Source organism: Primulina eburnea, chromosome 4 (assembly GCF_022965805.1).
Source record: "Primulina eburnea isolate SZY01 chromosome 4, ASM2296580v1, whole genome shotgun sequence".
Classification (NCBI taxonomy): Eukaryota; Viridiplantae; Streptophyta; class Magnoliopsida; order Lamiales; family Gesneriaceae; genus Primulina; species Primulina eburnea.
This window is the reverse complement of record NC_133104.1, coordinates 4,157,122-4,177,020: the sequence shown is the minus strand read 5'-3', so window position 1 is coordinate 4,177,020 and position 19,899 is coordinate 4,157,122. Positions and strand designations below refer to the sequence as shown.

At 33.5% G+C, this 19,899-nt stretch overlaps 3 protein-coding genes across 3 annotated transcripts; 1 reads left to right on the top strand and 2 right to left on the bottom strand.

The window, feature by feature from the left end:
• Positions 1 to 257: 257 nt before the first annotated feature.
• Positions 258 to 3,135, top strand: LOC140830693 (heat shock 70 kDa protein 8). The gene is made up of 2 exons (XM_073194122.1): positions 258 to 415; positions 1,254 to 3,135. Exon 2 carries the CDS (start codon positions 1,256 to 1,258, stop codon positions 2,981 to 2,983), a length of 1,728 nt encoding a protein of 575 aa, XP_073050223.1. The 5' UTR covers positions 258 to 415; positions 1,254 to 1,255; the 3' UTR covers positions 2,984 to 3,135.
• Positions 3,136 to 11,280: 8,145 nt separating this feature from the next.
• On the bottom strand, positions 11,281 to 12,675 carry LOC140830692 (uncharacterized). Its single transcript, XM_073194120.1, has one exon. It carries the CDS (start codon positions 12,281 to 12,283, stop codon positions 11,378 to 11,380), a length of 906 nt encoding a protein of 301 aa, XP_073050221.1. The 5' UTR covers positions 12,284 to 12,675; the 3' UTR covers positions 11,281 to 11,377.
• Positions 12,676 to 18,109: 5,434 nt separating this feature from the next.
• Positions 18,110 to 19,040, bottom strand: LOC140829622 (uncharacterized). Its single transcript, XM_073192935.1, has 3 exons — positions 18,962 to 19,040; positions 18,327 to 18,812; positions 18,110 to 18,171 (listed from the first exon to the last, which is right to left on the bottom strand). The coding sequence occupies exons 1-3, from the start codon at positions 19,038 to 19,040 to the stop codon at positions 18,110 to 18,112; spliced, it is 627 nt and encodes a 208-aa protein (XP_073049036.1).
• Positions 19,041 to 19,899: the final 859 nt, after the last annotated feature.

Below are 19,899 nucleotides of genomic sequence, written 5' to 3'. Positions count from 1 at the left end.
GATCTGAATCAGTTCGATGCAGTTATTTTGTAATCCACCAAAACTAGAGTACTAGAAATATTCTAACAAATATTTTTGCCTCCTCAAATCTGAATAATGTTGCATAATACATTATAAAACAGTAAGTATCATATGTTTGACAAAATTTTTTTTGTTCTGGCCATGCCTATACTGTAAACTCCATACGTATTTAGCATAGAAAAAATATTTTATACCAAATCTTTCCAGAAAAATAAAATAAAATTCATGTAAAAGTTTCAGAAAATAGTAATAATAATAAATATTCGTAAATTAAATGAAGAATTGGAAGGTCAGCTGCATATGTATATAAGCCAGACCCTCTCCATATTGCTCTCTTTCTTCAGTTAACCAGAAATCCCAACCGCTATTATACTTCTCTACCCTTCAAGAGACAGTAAGTTATTTAATCAATTTATTCTTTTTCCTGGTTGCAGAGTTAGTAATGATCGATTCTGGGTGGAAATTTTTTGAGCTGTGATGATAATGGTTCGATTGTTTTGGTTTTATACGATTTCATTTTCTTGGTAAAATTTTCGCGTTTGTAGATGATTTAGTTCTTGCCCTTAATCTTTTTTATTCGTTTTTTCGGGTGCAAAAAGAGATTAAGGTCGTGTTTCTTGCGCTTACGCTGTTTGTAGATAATCTTTTTTTTTTTTGCGTATTGTTGATATACTGAATGAGGCTACGATTATACATTTTGTGTTGCTTGGTATTTGTCACATTCTGTTCGTCAAAAAGCCTGTGTGGTGGCCTATGTCTGGATAGTGTGGACCAAAAAAGGCCGGACTGGCGATTTGATATATTGGAGTTGAGTTTGAACAATGGAAACTTTTAGATATAAAAATTGAGTTTTTTTTTGCCAGCTATGTCCATCTTGATCGAAGAAGGGATGAACGAATTCAGAGGAATGCAACTTAATACAATTTGGGATCATTCTCGGTCTCCTTTTAATTTCCCCTGTAATGAGTGGCAAACATTTCTAGCTCTAAGAAAAATTTTCGAGCTCCTCAATAGCATATTTGTTAGGAAATGATGGTATTAGTCTTGTAAACTTGTGAAATATTTGGCCATTTCAATCTTAGAAATGAGATTTGTGAATTTAAACGAGTGGAGGTGAAAACGTAAAGGTTGGAAGTGCCATATTATATGCAAACCCCTAGAAAAAAACTGTATTCATGTTACGCTTGATGTTAGTTTGTTTAGATTATTTTCATGGAATCCTTAATTTTCAGGAATGTCGGAACCAGCATACACTGTGGCATCGGACAGTGAAACAACCGGGGAAGAAAAATCTTCTCCTCCTTCCCCCGAAGTAGCAATCGGGATTGACATTGGTACTTCTCAATCCAGCGTCGCAATTTGGAATGGCTCGGATGTTGAGCTTCTGGGAAATAGACGTGAGCAGAAGTTGTTTAGATCTTACGTCAAGTTCCAAGATGATGAGATTCCAGTCACCGGTATAAGCAGTCAACTTTCTGATGAGTATGAGATGTTATCTGGCGCTGCCATTTTTAACATGAAAAGGTTGGTTGGTCGAATCGACACAGATTCAATTGTTCATGCAAGCAAAAGCCTCCCGTTTCTTGTTCAGACCTTAGATATAGGTGTCAGGCCATTTGTATCTGCTCTGGTCAATAACGTGTGGAGGTCCATGACTCCCGAAGAAGTTCTCGCCATATTTCTTCTTGAACTTAAAACCATGGCTGAGATTCATTTGAAACGTCCTGTACGAAATGCTGTCCTAACAATTCCTGTGTCATTTACCAGATTCCAACTGAGTCGAGTCGAAAGAGCATGTGCAATGGTAGGGCTTCAGGTTCTGAGGTTGATGCCTGAGCCTACAGCAGTTGCCTTGTTATATGCACAGCAACAACAGCAGAATGCACCTGAAAATACGAGCAGTGGGAGCGAAAAAGTTGCACTAATATTCAATATGGGTGCTGGATTTTGTGACGTGGCCATCACTGCTACAGCAGGGGGAGTTACACAGATAAAAGCCATGAGAGGAAGTACTTTAGGAGGTGAAGACATGCTGCTAAATATGATGCACCACCTCTTACCTGATATGAACATTCTCTTTGCGAGCCACGGGATTGATGAGATAAGAAAATTGGGATTACTTCGAGTTGCCACTCAGGAAGCAATCCACAAACTTTCGTCCCAATCCAGTATCCAGATTGATCTTGACTTGGGAAATGGAAGAAAAATATGTAGAAGTATCGACAGGGAGGAGTTTGAGGAAGTGAATAAAGAAGTTTTTGCTGAATGTGAGAAGCTAATTCTATTGTGTCTACTCGAGGCAAAGGTAGAACAAATAGAGGATATAAACGATGTAATTCTTGTCGGTGGCTGCTCAAATATTCCTAAGCTACAGAACATTGTAAAGGGTATTTGTGTAAGAGACTTCTACGCTGGAAGTCATCCTCTGGAAGCTGCTGTTCGAGGAGCAGCATTAGAAGGTGCCCTGGCTTCTGGATTCAACGACCCTTTCGGCAGTTTAGACCTTTTAACGATACAAGTAACTCCACGGAGCATTGGAATAAAAGCGTATGGAAATGACTATGTGCCAATCATACTTCAAAACACCACAATCCCAGCAAGAAAAGAACTGGTTTTCACAACCATTCACGATAACCAGAACGAGGCACTACTAGTCGTTTTTGAGGGTAATGAGAATACAGTAAAAAAGAACCATCTCGTGGGATATTTCAAGACTTCGGGGATTCCTCTTGCTCCAAAAGGGGTACCCAAAATCAGCGTATGTATGGACATCAATGCATCGAACGTTCTTAGAGTTTTTGTTGGGGTTATCATGCCAGGGGAGCAAAATCCGGCCACTCCATTTATGGAGGTTCTGATGCCAACAGTTGATGGTGGGCACGGTCTGTGTGCCGAAGCTCTCAGTAGAACTTATGGCGATTCTTTCGATTTGATGGTCGTGCAAAAGAATGTTGGGTGTTGAGAAAGTGCGCAGCATGTGTTAGGAGTTATATGGTACAGGTTCAAGTTTGCATGTCTTTGCTATCGAACAATTTTTGGGTCAGATTTTACTTGAATATTAGATTCTTTTGGGGGTTGATTTTTAGTAAATACGTTGTGAAATTTATCTTGAAATATTAGGTACCTTTGCCATTTCCCCATTATTATCTCAATAATTTTCAACCATTTATGTACACACCTTGTGTTAATTTTCAAAAATACACTAAATTGGTCTTATGAATTCTGACGTGTTTCGGGGAAGGCAAAAACTTGTGTGAGACGGTCTCACGGGTCATATTTGTGAGACGGATCTCTTATTTGGGTCACCCATGAAAAAGTATTGCTTTTTATGCTAAGAGTATTACTTTTTATTGTGAATATGGGTAGGGTTGACCCGTCTCACGGATTATGACCCGTGAGACGGTCTCACATAAAACTTACTCTTCGGGGAAATATCTGAACAATATGTTTAGATGAATGAAAAATGGGTTTGGGTTTGGGTTTGGGTTTGGAATGGATTTTAAACTCATAGATTTACACTATCATGATTTTAGTTTGCCACAAAAGTTAAAATGTGATTTAATAATTGGATTTGAGAAATAATATTATTTGACATAAAAAAATTACACATCACCTATTTTAAATATATTGCATCAATAACATTTTTGTTAATATTCTTGTTTATCATACTATAGAAGAAAATTATTTTTAAAAATAAAAACAAAAAAAAACATATAGTTGTTAAAAAATTATTTTAAAAACTTTAAAAAAAAAACATTATGGGGTTTTGATCAAAATTTGATAAAATAAACTTTTAATATTAAAAATAATTTAGGTTTTTAATAGTTATAGGACTTTTAAATATAAAATATTTTTATTTGAATTTTATATATACATATTACTTATAAAAATGTGGATAAAGGGTAAAGTTTTTAAATTGTGAAAAGATTACATAATTTTTATTCACGTAACTCAGAAAATAATGAAAAAGATACTAAAATGATATATTTATAAAATTTTAAAATGATAATGACGTACATGTAAAATCAAATCAAATTTTTATTATTAGTATATATCTATATCAATACATATATATATATATATATATATATATATATATATATATATATATATATATATATCAAATCAACTTTTTAATATTAGAGAATATCTTTGAATTGCATATGCAACTAATTAGATGTTTTCTACTATATATAAAATATCCATCAAACTCCAGAATCTTATTAATTTCTTGGTAATTAATAACTAGTCTGAGTTTGTTCTTTTTTATCTCACCATGATTTCTTACTTGAAATCTCGGACTGCTGTATGGTGAAATTCATGTTTGGATTAAACAAGGTCCAAATGTTCTTTAATTATAATTTGCATATTTTTTTTGATCAATTAAGATTACTGGGATATGATTGCATCGGACAATTCATGCTATTTTCCTTCCTTGAGTTTAAGGCATGTTTTGAGTTGATTTTTATCACATCATGCTAAGGGATCTTCATTATAATTTTCTTTGATCCTCTTTTTTACATCTTCTAATGATACTTTTGATTCAAACTCTACCTCATTCTGGTGTAGATCTATCTTAAGGCATTCTATTTCTTCTGGTTAGAGCTGTTTATCTGCTCTTAATTGGAGCATTGTTTTTCAAACCGTCATGAATCCTTCATTTTTGGGTTCAAAAGTTTTTCTTCATCACCACGCTTGTTGTGACTGAATTGACAATTTTCTGTAAGATACCTCTCTTAGTCTCTGGACTATTATTTTGTGACCACAAGGTGTTGTGAACACTAATAGACTATTCTCATTTTCTTTTGTGTAGGACTTAAACATTTGTAGGAAATTATTTTCAGCAGAATGTCAGCTCTTGTATCATGAAAATAAATCGGTGGTATTTTTACCTTATACCAAGGTGTTTGTCCAGCACCTCCGATCACGATTTCCGTCATCTTAATCCCTTTACATAATATTAAGATTCTTTTGGAGAAATCTCTTCCAACAATCTTTGGTAATTCTTCTTCCAAATTATTTGGAAAAACTCCTCTTTTTGATGTACATATTTCAGCGCATGAATCTATAAGCAGCAAAGTATTCTGCTTTAGATTGTTCGTATAACATCCCAACTGGAATGTATATCGAGAATCGGTGTGTGGTCATTGGATTTTCTACATCCTATCTTCAGCCATAAATTCCATTCCATGTTCTATATGTTTTCAAGGTTTATATTTCTCGAAAAACTCTAGCCCAATAACCAATCAATCTGGATCTTTTCCTGGAATTCCTTTGATATGAACTTCCAATTATCCAATATTGATCATTCCTTGATAAATTCTTACCAAAGGTTGTTTTAAATAATATATGGTATTGCAACGAAATTGATTTCTTTGTTTCGTAATATCAAGTATTATGTATACTTCCTTTCATCCTTCTGGACATCTAAGCTTTCCTATTGTCGAAAATCTATTTATTGCCTGTTGGGTTTCTTGGACATGTGTTTTTCCCCACCTATAGCTTTTAATTCTATCTCCTTGAAAAGATAGTTTTCTTGATTCCAATATGAAGCTTTGATTCCTCTCTAGAATCGGTTTGTCATATATTTGAATATCTCTTTCTCGTATTAAGGGAAATTCAAATCTTTTTGGATAAATTGTCTGGGAAACTTTTCCAAATATCTCAGTTATTTCAATGAACTCGTTTATAGTAAACAATTCTGAATTATGTGTATTCGATAGAGCATATGAAATCTGATAGGTAATATAATACGGTCTATTACCCTCTTTCATCAGCCTTTTTCCTTTAAAGTTCTGATGCAACGTCAAAGCTCGGCTAAAATCTCGATCTGCCAGATTGTAAGCAATTATTGAATAAATTACTCCTAAAATTTTTCCTGCACAAAGATTTTCTGAGATTGTTCTCAGTACTGAATCTTGAAGGTTATCAATTCGTTTATCGCAAAGAGTGATATCAATAGGTGAATCTATTCTTTCTTTAAAGGTAGCTTTTATCATAATCTGGATTGCTACTATATGAATCCAGGACATGGTTTGTGCTACTTCTATATTGAGTTTTTGTAATTCTTCCATAATTTCTTCAGAAGTAATTAACTGCATCTCCATTCTTTTTCTCGTAAGTTACATAACAGAAACTTTATAGATTATATGATGCTTTATGTTTCTTAGGCCAAGACTTCCTAAAATATTTCTATGTCCTGCAGAGAATCTTTGATATCTCTGAAGACTAGGATTTTTCATCATAATCCTTTGGACCATGTTATGGGATATAGTTGCATGGCTAAAGAAACGAGACAAGTCTTCTTGTGTTTCGTGCCCAAACACCTCGTCGTCATTCAGATTCCGATTCAGTTCCATCAGATTATTCCTGACTTAAGACTTCTTCTTCTTCTTCATATATACTTTCGTCTGAGACAATATCCTCAAACCGGTATAATTGAATAAGATCCTTATAATAAACTGCTTCTTCAATATTCGAGGTCAGATCGAAAGATTTTTATTCATTTTTTTCATTTTCTGGACAGTTGGTTGAAATATGATTTCTTACTCCACATGTCCAACAATTGCAATCTTTAAAGCATTCATTAGCTCGAGTATGAGATCTTCTGAAAGTTTTCTTTGTAGGTATTCTTCCTGTACTTCGAGAGGTATTCGATGATTGAGATGATATCCTACTTTTTGATGGTCCAGTTCTTTGCTCAGATTCGTAAGATCCGGTCTTTTGTCTGGACCAAACTTTTCTTGGTTTCCAAGAACTTCTTCCACTTTTAGAGTAAGGATGAGCTCTAAAATTTTTCCTTTCTGCCTTTGTGGTTTACTTCCAATAATTGTTGGAAGATCATTTTTCTTACAACACAAAGGAGTACGTTTGTTAATACCCCTTAATCGTTTGTAATTCTTTTGTAATGCTGATAAACTGACATCGTTCTGCCAATTTTTCTTTAAGGAAAGAGGCTCTTCGTGCCAGTGTATTTGGATTGCCCGAGACATATTCTCTTATTAGCATTTCTCTCTAAGGACTTTGCATCTTGGCAAAGAAAATTTACATTGATATATCTTCTTCGACCCCTGAATTTCATCTATATTTAGTGAACAACATAATATATTCATCCACTAAACATATATCATGTAATTCAAGACTATACAGAGCTTGAGTGTATTTTTTTTCTTCTCTGTATCTTGACTGTTAAAATAGTATATCCCTATAGATTTGCTTTAAAAGGGTAGTCATTCTTCTGGCTATCTCGCTAAGAGTTTCTCCGGCTATGATTGATTCTTTGGTTTCTACCGAAATCATTTCACAACAATTTTAATTGATCTCATAAGAATCATTTCTAAAAGTTAACGAATCATTCTCTGTTGAGATCAAGCATGCATGCTGCTATTCTCATAGCGGATGTCCAATCGTCTATGAGATCTTTTCTGTTTTTGAATTCGAATACATCTAGGTTAAGCATAACCCCATAAGGATGTATATGTTCTAAAACAGATTTCACATAGGGTGTTTGGTGCAAAGGAATTCGATTCTTCCTTGACCTTGTTCCCGCTGGGTGTGATTATTCAGCAGTGTAAAATTTTGGTTGGAATTCCCTCATATTTATATTCTGAGATCCCACAAATTCTCTTGGTGGTTCCTGCTGAAGATGACCAGATCATGATGGGTTGTTCACCTCTATTTGTGTTCATCTTTAGATCTACAACCTTGAGATTTGCAAAAAATTCTGCAAGGTCTTGGAGATCCTCTAGACCAATCCTTTGTAAAGTTGTCATCATATTAATTTTTTTTCTAAGAGTTCGATCCGAGCTCTTGGAATTGGAATAATTTTGGCAGTGGATAACGTAATCTTGGTGATCTTCTCTGTCTACTGAACGAGAGTCTGCTTTAAAATCATCCGTCATGCACCCACTCCCGGGTATCTGCTTCAATAGGAATCACACAAGGGTAGATTAGTAACCTCTGGTAAAATGCTCACCCGTCACCCAACAGATAAAGTACATTACATAGTCTATGAATTGGCGACTTACCCATTCAATGACTTTGGCATTGAACGTTCCAAAAATGGGTACTATCAGATCAACTCAATAACAGACGCATATTGGCATTCCATCATTTTTTCTCCTTTCAGTGCCTATTCGAAAAAGAATCCAGCACTTCTTGGTCGTGAATATCTGAACTGGTTATTTGTTGTTCAAGAATTCTTGTTTGGGCATATTGATCATTTTTTCTTCTTCAGTTATAGGTTTTGATATCACTTTGGTATTCCCTCTTTGATGTAATAAGGTTTATAACCAAACGATGGTGGTAACCTTCCTTCTAAAGTTCTTCTACTAGAACTTGGTTGTTGCTCTAAGTTTTGAATTCTTGTTCGAATATCTTTTAATATTCCAAGAATTTCTTCCTGGTTTTCAAGGCTTTTCTCCATATTTGGTGGTACATAATACATCATATTTTCATAACTCTGTAATGTCTTTTGAATTTCTCTAAGATCTCCGGAAAGTTTAGAGAAATCCTGTACTATTTCTAAGAACATGTTATTTCGATTCATAAGTTTACCTTAGGACTCTTATAAGTTCTCCTGTTTTCTTTATATATAACATTGGTTAGATTTTCTTGTTTCAAATATTCCAAAGTTATGGAATAAATCCTGAAAATTATTAATCTCGAACCTGAGTTCGGATTCATGTTATTTTGAGAAAATTCTCCCCCTCAAATATTTAATTACTCAAAAATAATAAATTTGTATGTTCGAAATAATTTACATGGGCTCTGATACCACTGCTGCCCAGTAAAATCAATCATTTAATTTAACACATCTAAGGGTATTTTTGTCATTTTTTATATTAGGGAGCTTAAAGAAAGTTTTTTAAGTGTAGAGAGTTGGAATAAAGTTGAGCTTGGATTTAGGGATTTATTGCAATTTTACCCTTGATAAATCATTGTTTATTTTCAAAAAGCCAAAATATTCAAACAAAATGATATGATCCAACCCCAAATGATATAAAGCAACAAAATGAGATCTAATATGAAGATGATGAAGATGTATCTTCGGAAAAATAAATAAACAAATTATAGATATCAAAAAAATTACAAGCATCCCAAAACTAGGGGATTATTCTATCCTACCCCTGCAGGCACTGCCTGCAAGGGTACATCTAAGGGCCGGAATTTTTTCTGGCCCAATTTTTTTTTTATTTTTTTCCCATGAAGTGGAATCTCAACCATTCATATGGACAAACCCATAACTAGGATGGAAATATGGTTTCATACTGAGAGAAAATAATAGAGAAAAACTAAGAAAAAAATAAAAATACCAAGTTATTAGGATAAGTAAAAGAGAAATAAAAATAAGTCCGCGTTTAAAAACATATCGTATATAATTGATATAATAAAATTTAATGTGTTAATGTATATGTACAAATATATTTGTCATATTAACATCGAACTAAATAAAATATTTAATTCACTTAGATAATTAATTTTTATCAAAACAATTTTTTTCAACGTACGTTGCACACCTCTTTTTCCTATTAATATAAAATTTATGAGTTATACCTACAATGTTAATATTTAAAAATGATTTTTATATTGTCTATGGTTCAAATCTCATGAAATATCTTCAATTGGTAAGAATTTCATTTAGTTAAACCAAATCTTATCAAATATCAATCTCGTTTAAAATCCATTTCCAATCATTTAAAATGAAATTTCTAATTCCAAATATTTTAAAATCCCGTATTTCTCTCTTTCCAAACGCACGGTAAAGAAATGATTTTTGGGAAATAAAAGGGTACATTTGGTATTACGCTTTGAGGATACTACTCTTGCCGTCCAATCATGATTCAAATGATTTTTAAATTTCTATGTAGTATACGTGGTCAAGGGGTAAATAGTAAAATACATTTTAGCACTCCGAAATTTGAGATATCAGTGTTCGAGATCCAATTATAACAAATCAATATCTCTTCTAATATCGTCTAATTAAATGTAAAGATTATGTTAAAAAATCGTGGAAATATTTTTTTTTTTAAAATGATAAAAAAACGTATTACTATTTTATTTTATGTTGGGAACCAAAGAAAATTTGGGGAAAGTACGAAAATGCTATTTTTTTAAGGTTGTATTTTGTGAGACGGCTCTCTCAAATGGGTCATCCATAAAAAAATATTTTTTATGCTAAGAGTATTACTTTATATTGTTAATATCGATAAGGTGATCGGTCTCATAATAAAAAATTTGTGAGACCGTCTCACAAGAGACCTACTATTTATTTTATAATAAAAAAGAAGAAGAAAAGAATCCTAGGTCTATTTTGAGTTCTAATTGGTATCAAAGTCGCAAATATTCATTTAATCCCATCACAAGTAGACGGCCAAGTGAAAAGGATGTATACCTTCTCTTATATTAAATATATACATAAATATTTAAATATATTTTTTTAAAAATAATTAAATGACTCTCCACCAATGTCCAACCAGAACCTCCTAACTTGTTGAACATATGCATTACTATTTCACAAAATTACATCTTATTCAAAGAATTTCGGACAACAAATTCATAGCTAACCAAAGAAATGATGTCTCCAAGAATGAGTAGTGAAAATATAGATGTTGGCATTAAATGAGGCTGAATTAATGCACACTTTAAAATGGCAAGAAGTGAGAGTCATAAAGCAATGACTAACTTTAATAACAGGACTTGTTCAAAATCTTATGTTTGAAGGAGATTGCTGTCTACAGTAGACAGTGGCATTTATTTTATTCAATGATTCTTGGTTTTTTCAAAAGTATGAGCAAAATAACTAGTTCAATCACTGCTTTCTTTGGCTGACTAGACGGTCTCGCGAATCTTTATCAGTTAAACGAATCAACCATATTAATATTCACAATAAAAAATAATACTTTTAGCATAAAAAGTAATACTTTTAGCATAAAAAGTGATATTTGTTATGAATAACCCGAATAAGAGATTTGTCTCACAAAATATGACCCATGAGATCGTCTCACACATGTTTTTGCTTGTTTGGCTTTAGTTGAATATCCATTCCATAGAATAAACATCTAATAGAATTCAGATGGTTCTTGAATGGTAGAAGTTGTAAGGTTGATGATTCTTGAACGATCGAAGTTCTAAGGACAATATCCATTCCACAGAATAAAATCTAATAGAATTCAGATGATTCTTGAATGATCGAAGTTCTAAGGACGTTGAATGAAGTTTCCAACACTGATTATGACACCAGGCATTGCGAAGAATTACTATATGAAACAAAACCATATTCATTAATGAAACTCAATCAAACAACTCCATGAATATTAAAAAATATTGTCACTAATCAATGATGAATCATAATTTATCACTCAGTCTTCCACGCATACAAGAAGAAAGAAAAGCCAAGACCTGGTCCTTTAGAATCCATGAAACTGTCGGAGCAGCTCCACGATAATGCGGAGGAATCGGGCAAAGTTGGGCTACTCCACAACTTCTCTGCGGATAAGCTTGTCTGGAACATGAACACTGCATTCCCTAAACTTGAACCGAATAGCCAATTGTGAACATCCCAATAGACTTCAACAGGGAGCCCATCCACCAATATTGAGTGATTTCCTCGAAATTTCCATTGGAGATGCTTCACCTGCATCACTGGTTTTGCATCAATATGAATCAGTAAACTAGGTTCGTCGTTCGTACTCGAATCACACTCGATTCTCAGGTCATGAATCTGTCCATTATCACAGAATTGTGCCTTGGTACCATATACCCTCTTTCCAGAAATATGCTCCTTCTTCGAGATGAACATTGCATTGCAAAAGGCAGTAATAGCTCCAGTTTTCTTGAATGCTTCTTTCCTAAGATCCCCAATCACCAAAACCATTTCCCCCTTACAAACAACTGCGACATAATACCCCTCAAAAGGCTCAGGTCCAGGACCAAATTTCGCCGAAGAAAGATCCCAAAACACCTCAATTTTACTAGCATTCACTTCAAAACATTTGGATCCTTTTCTTTTTGAGAACAAAGAAGGTTTCACATCTACTTTACAGATACAACGATTTGATGCATCATCTAATTCAACACTAAGGCACTGACCCATAATGTTCTTGCTCCATATAATGCTGATTAAGCAAGACTTACCGAGTAATTTACACCTATACATGCAAGTAACAGAATTATGAGGACCTTTTCTCGCACCTAAGCCAGAAGAAGAAGTATCAGCAACCTGAACTCCATTTTCTCCAAAACAAGATGGAAAGTCCCTCATCTCCGGTACATCCAAGAATTTATACTTCTACAATCTTTTCTCGGGCTATATTGCAAGAAAATTCTGATCTTTACGCACCCTTTTGAACCTTAAGAAAATTACTACAAGAAAAAAACCAATCTTTTAGAAGTAAAATCAAGAACACATTTTTCCAAGTGCCGTACAATCACGCGGATCTATGTCTAGAAGCCAAAAAAGTTCAAAGTACTGGGTATGAAGAGTGTTTGATGAAAGGACAGGCGAAGTTGAAGATTAGGGTAAATTTAGTGGGGTGGAGGAAAAGAAGCGGACTAGAATCACAGCTGATTTTTTGTTCTTTTGTTTACGAGATGCCATACAAAAGATATGAATTTTCATTTTCAAGTTTCCTTTTTAAACAGAGAAAAAGAAAAAGAAATTTGGATGCGTTGGAGGATTTAAGTTTGGTTGGCTTATTCAATAATGAGATGTCAAAAATATCAAAGAAATTCGAAAAATAATAAATATAAATTGATTTTTTATCATTTTAATTTTCTATTTGTGAAAATTTAGTCCATTTTATGGAATTGTGAGAAATTTGACAAAAATTACTACTTAATATCAAAAACTTATGGAGAATATATATATATATATATATATATATATATATATATATATATATGTATGTATATTGGCAAGCATATATGTATTTTTTAAATTTCACTTTGTTTTTTGGAAAAGGCCAAATTATCATATATTTTATTTAAGATTTCACAAAATATCTTTTTCTGAAATCAAGGGTAACAATGAGGTTTCTACTTTCTACATATATTATTAAATACAAAACTTTGTACGAGACGGTCTCACGGATCGTATTTTGTGAGATAGATATCTTATTTAAGTGATCCATGAAAAAATATTAATTTTTATGGTAAGAGTATTACTTTTTATTGTGAATATCGATAGGGTTGACCCATCTCACAGATAAAATTTATTGAGATCGTCTTACAAAAGATCTACTCATTATTAAATAGTAAGAACTATGATCAACGGCCATCTCTTTGTTTATAATTTGGCTTTGTTTTGCGTGAGGATAACACAAAGTAAGAGTGAATCTCATGTGAGACCGTCTCACGGATCATAATCTGTGAGACGGGTCAACCCTACCCATATTCACAATAAAAAGTAATACTCTTAGCATAAAAAGTAATACTTTTTCATGGGTGACCCAAATAAGAGATCCGTCTCACAAATACGACCCGTGAGACCTTCTCACACAAGTTTTTGCCACAAAGTAAAAGCGTGGGGGCAACAAAATTATGTGCAAATGTTACCCTTCAACGACCTTTAAATATAAATATGAACGAGTAAAAGTAGGATCCGAGAAAAGGACTACAACCCAATCAACCCATTGAATTCGAAGATACGTTATTTATATTTTATTATATTATATCATTAGACATTAATTCAAGAAAAAAATATTATAAATATGATAGTTTTTGTTCTTGTTGTTCTTTATAATTTTTTATATCTCGTAAATCCGACTCGACCTCAATCATAGCTAACCCCGACTCAAATGGCCCCGAAGCCCATTAACAAAAATGATAGGTCAATAGTTAATACAAGACAAAAATTTATGTGAGACAGATAGGTCAATAGTTAATACAAGGTAAAAATTTATGTGAGACGGTCTTACGGGTCATATTTTGTGAGACATATCTCTTAGTATTATTTTTTATGCTAAGATGATTACTTTTGATTGTGAATATCGGTAGGGTTGACTCGTCTCACACATAAATATTCGTGAGAACGTCTCTCAAAAGACCTACTATTAATACAATTATGACAAGATTAGAACATCAATAACCTACAAAGCCCGAATTATTCCTCCCTACTCAGGAAAAGTCCTGCAACGTAACGGCCGAACATTCGAGTACATTATTCAGAATAACCGAGCTCGGAGTATGCCGACCCGAACAAAAACTAGAATGGATGTGAATGAAATTCATTCTATATAAAACTCTTGAAATAAATATTATGTGAATGAGCCATGAGGAAAGAATCCTGAATAAGTAGGGATACATCTTCTAAATTTATGAATTGCTAGATATATATAAGATAAGGGAAAATCTTGTATTTTAAGGAACTTGTCTTACTAAAATTCTTTCTATATAAGATATCTTGATCCTCTGATTCTATAAATAAAATGTAGGCAAAAATTTATGTGAGACGGTCTCACGGGTCAAATTTTGTGAGACGGATCTTTATTTGGGTAATCCATGACAAGGTATTGTTTTTTATGCTAAGAGTATTACTTTTTATGATGAATATGGGTAGGGTAGACCCGTCTCACAGATTGAGATCCGTGAGACGGTCTCACATGAGACCTACTCTAAAATGTATGATCCATGGTTTTACATGTCCACTTATTAATTAAACAAATATTAATGTTCTCGCACACTTGTTTACTTTCTAGATTGACTTAAGCATTTGAGGGATTATATCAGAAATACTTATGGTGCCTTCTAATGCAGCTCGGCTTGCACTTGATCGACGAGGCTCTGCTCGGTTTACTCCATACCATCCAGCAAGACTTGATTATTTTGGCTCACCAGACCAAATACCAAGTACTTAAAATTTTTTGCATCATCAATTTTCATAATATTTTAACAAGAGAACAAATCATCGTTATTTTTCGATGTGCACCAGATAAACCATCAGACTTAGCACAATAGTCTACAAATTTTGTTAGCCGAGTAAAATGGAATTGGCAAGCTATGTGCAACAGACTCTTATAAAAGTATTGATGGAAGAAATCGAACCCGTAATCACCTTGTGTTGCACTCAGCAACTCAGTCACCTCATGAAAGCCATAATTCTTATTTTCTTTAATCAGGAAAGAAGAATAAAAAGTAAACAGTCGAATTTAAATACACACATTTTTATTAAAGGGGATATTTGGGAAAATAGACTTGGTCAAACTTTTTTTTAAAAAAATAACCCTCCCATATAGTGAACAAATACACTATTGGAGGCTATTTTTTAAAAAAAAAGTTTGACTAGGGTTATAAAACAAAACAGCCCGTGTTCGATATTTTTGTCAATAGTTCGATATATTTGTCAATAAATGAGAAGCTAGACTACATAAATTCCACAAATCTTGGCTTTCAACCCAATTCAAACTCTACTCTATTAAATAATTCAACTACAAATTCAAACTTGCCAACGAATTCGAACAGACCTCGAAGGAATGGAGCGTTTGAAACACTGATTGGCTTTGCTTTACAACTCATTCATATTTTTAAAATTGTTTAATTAAAAAGTGATCCGAATATGTTCTTGTTGACGTACAAAAACTGCTAAATAAACAATTATATTTCAACAACTTCACAATTATATTATGGTTTTCATATATAGATTAAGTGAACTAATATCCAACTAATTTTTTACGTGTCGGAGATGGATTTTGGGTGGGTGTGTTGTCTGGAAAATATTCAATTATTACATCATTAAAATTCATGAGAAAATCACGATCGTACAATATCTGTGTTTCTCAATTTTATTTTATTTTTAAAAAAACATTCTTGATAATTTTTCAAATTCTTGTCGCCCTCGTACTTATTCATGATTTAGTATTTCCGAGTCCATTCAAAACAGGAGGAGACACAGACGAAAATCTCACGGTAATTCCAAGTTGTGGGTAGGTCACAAGATGCCCAGAAAGATGGAATTATCTCCCATGTATTATATTAATTCCTCTCTTAGGACATTTTGTCCAACAGACAAAAATTGAGACAAGTTCTCCGATCTGACTCGTAATTGCAGATTTTTTGCTACCGTTTTGAACAGTTTCAAGAAAATATTTCTACCATGGCTGTAAAAGTGTAGCCGCAACTGTATTGTGTCAAATTTTAGTATTCGGCAGAGCACGGATGTCGATCCCACAGAGAGTGTAATTTAATTATAAATTAAGTACCACAACTAAAATAATCAGAATTTATTTAAAAAAATTCACTAGTCTGTTTGTTATTAATTACAAACTAAAATTAATGAAAGTGCACAAACTTTTAAAAATCAGAGAGAATAAGAATCTAGAGGTACGATTTCACTTGGTCGTCATTATATTCAATTATCATTGATATCAATATTTATAATTTTGATGCGTTTGCTACCCAAGAATTCTCAACTATTTCTATTCCCTCTTCCAAGTGGTGCGTAGAAATCAATTATCTAAAGTCAATTTCAATATCCCTATCAAAAATCAAATAATAAAAATTTCAGTTGCACAATAATTCTTTTAGTGGATTCGTTGGAGTTATCGGCCTTCCGAACCCTATAAATATCAACGATATATTTTTCTACGGTCCTATTAAAAATCTCATCTCCCAAGTGATAGGCACAAATAAATATGACAATTCAATTATTGATCAAGTCATTGAACACAATAAAATCTAGAAAATATAAATAAATAAGAAGAAATTCGCATGTATAAGTCAACAATTCATAAATAAAGGTTCGACCAAGCTATGTCGTTAAATTAGTTCATAATGAAAAAATGATAAAACAAATTCATGTTTTCCGACATCACTATAGACTAAAATTAAGTAAGAAGAAGAGAAAAACAATCACATCAGAATTGCAACTCCGTCCTCGGTAGATGCACTCTTCGTCTTTGTTCTTCATTCTTCCGTTCTCTTTCTCGTTCTCTGGATTTTTGTGTGTGAATGCGGCTCTCCCCCTTTTTTTGGTGGCTTGGGTTTAATTGATTATCGTTGCGTGAATCATTGCAAAAGCCCAAGAAAAGCCCGTCAAATTCTGCGTTTTTCACTGAACTCGCGCCCCAATGCGTACTCTTTTGTTTTCGTAGTGCTGCGCGCATAGGGGCGCGGGTTCTCGTGCAGCCGTGTGCGGTAATGTTAACGGGATTTTTTTTTTTGCGCTTCCTCTGCTTTCTTGTTCAGCCCTTCATTCTTCTATTTCAAAATTTAGTTTATTTCTCATTGGCCACAAGTTATGCAATAGCCAAAAACACGTAAATCTGCTCAATAACAGCACACTTTCATGCCAATTAATACGAACGGGGCTATTGTGTGATTTGGCACACACCATTCGATTTTTTTATTGGCTCAAACAGGGACTCTAGAAATTAATATGATGTATGTGTAGGGTCAAAAGCTCAAACGATCCAAAAATCGCCTAAATCATCCTGAAGTCGCACAATATCCGTATTCGCCTCGAAAAATGTTAAACCAAGTTCTAGACTACTTTTCATTCACTAATCAATTTGTACAAACCGACCATGTGCATCAAAATAATGATATGTCATTTTTTTTGAATAAATTCAATTACATATCTCCTTTTTGTGAGGCTCAAAGGGCTTCAAATGATATGTTATCATAATATAAACAGGCACAACGAAACTCAATGAATGCCTAGATCACTCTACGCTTGTAACATTTATTTCATATGAGATATAAATCACAAAAAGTCTCAAAATTATGTCGTCTTTTCAGTAACACATATCATGCAAAAAATGTTCTCTCCTTATCAGGTGTATCAATGATCATGGTGAAAATGCATAAATGGTTGTGAACTTTTAAGAATTTGTACACATGCACCATGACTCAACCATTTTGCCAAGAATTATCGTCATTGGCTTACTGATTCTTCTTCCACACTTCGCCTACTAGACATTGATTAAATTTTTTTTTTGGCATAAATTATACTACTTGATTGCAAGAATTCAATTAGCAGGAATTAAACACCCCCCACACACCCCCCACCCCCCACCAAACTTAAAAAAATGCATTGTCCTCAATGTATGTAAAAATAAAAAATTAGGACAATTCATACTTGTGGCGATGAGCGTCAGTTTTCATCGTTATCATCATTTCCTTTCATCATTGGGATGCTCCACTCATCACACAAATCTGATCATTAAAATAATATTAGTATAAATGATGTTAAAACATGTGACTAAAATATTATAAATAAAATGAATAAGTAACTAAAATCAAAGTGCGGAAAAATAAAATTTCATGGGTTGGCTCCCACACAGCGCTTTGTTTAAAGTCATCAGCCTGACTCTCCTTCCTATTCAACTCGTGTGATCTCTTGGATGCCTTGATTACCACCTTCTGACCTTCAACCTCCATGGTCAGCCTTCTTTGCTTCACGCCAATTATGGCTCCAGCAGTAGCCAAGAATGGTCGTCCTATAATGACAAGAACATTCTTATCGTTCTCTATGTCAAGCATAACGAAATCTTCTGGAAGCCTCAGTTTATCGATTTGGACTTCAACATTTTCCACAAAACCCAACGGTACCTTGACGGATTTATCGGCCAACTGCAAGATCAGTTCTGTGGGCTTTATCCTGCTCAGTCCAAATTTCTCGTAAAGAGAACTTAGCATTACATTCACGCTCGTCCTTGAATCACAAATAGCTTTTCCCACCATTTTGCCCACTATTGCATATAGTACAGCGAATTTCCCAGGGTCTTGCAACTTCTGTTGAAGATTTCTTTGTATCTCCTCATCGCATCCTTCAGTAAGTGTCACTTCATCCCGATCTGCAGATTGAATGTTAATGTGTAGGTTCTTGAAATCTTCAAGACATTTTTTATTTTGAAACTAGCATTCAACTGTATAAATCTGTGAGGGCAGGAAAGTAAGGAAATATCAATGCACTGATCCAAATCGTATCTCTTACCTTTCTTACCTTGGATGCCTTTGCTTGGAGTTGACTCCTCTTCCCGGATGGGTGTGGGATCAACATTTTCCTCTTCTCCATATACCATTTCAATGTGACACCTCTAACCCATTTTATAAAATAACAGCGGAATTTAAAATTTTTCTTTAAAGGGAGGAAGGATTCAAAATACATTTCCAATATATATATACCATCAAAAGAATATACATCATTCAAAAAGTGTTGCATCAAAATACAAAATGTCATTTTGATCATGTATAACAAAATAATCTTCCACTTCCTTCCATCTCTATATGCATATGACCCCGGCTTCAATCAACGTCCTGGTTCGTCGCTCTTATCTGCATCACATGAATAACTGAAATGAGTATAAAACTCAGCAAGTGGAACTCTTACATAGCAATGTACATAGCATACTCTGTAAAACATGGCTTTAAAAACATTAAATACCATCAACTCTGAATCATGAATAACATAGCAATAATATAACAATAAGATGATATTTCTCTTTTCTCTGTTGGATTGATATCTATATAGTATCTCTGTCTCTGTACCTATATCTCATCGATATAAATCGATAACTCTGAGGGATATAAGCCTATGGTCGTTGATCAACTAATTGCATGCAATCTATGACTATGTATCTATCAATCCATAAATCATTTTAAACTCTGTTTGGGGCATTTAATCAAACACTTTGTAAACTCTTTTCTCTTGTATTCCCTTTTTCACAATTGAGACATTCAATTGTCTCAAATATACAATCAAGTAATTCAATACATAATATGGATCGAATGAAGGGAATAACATGTTAAAACCATTGAAACACAATACATATACTATCATGCGAGCACAAGAATGAGATTCCACTTACAACCACTTGGAACCTTGTATCTAATCTCTTGATAGCAATCCTACAACAATAAACCATAATTTGCACCATCAAT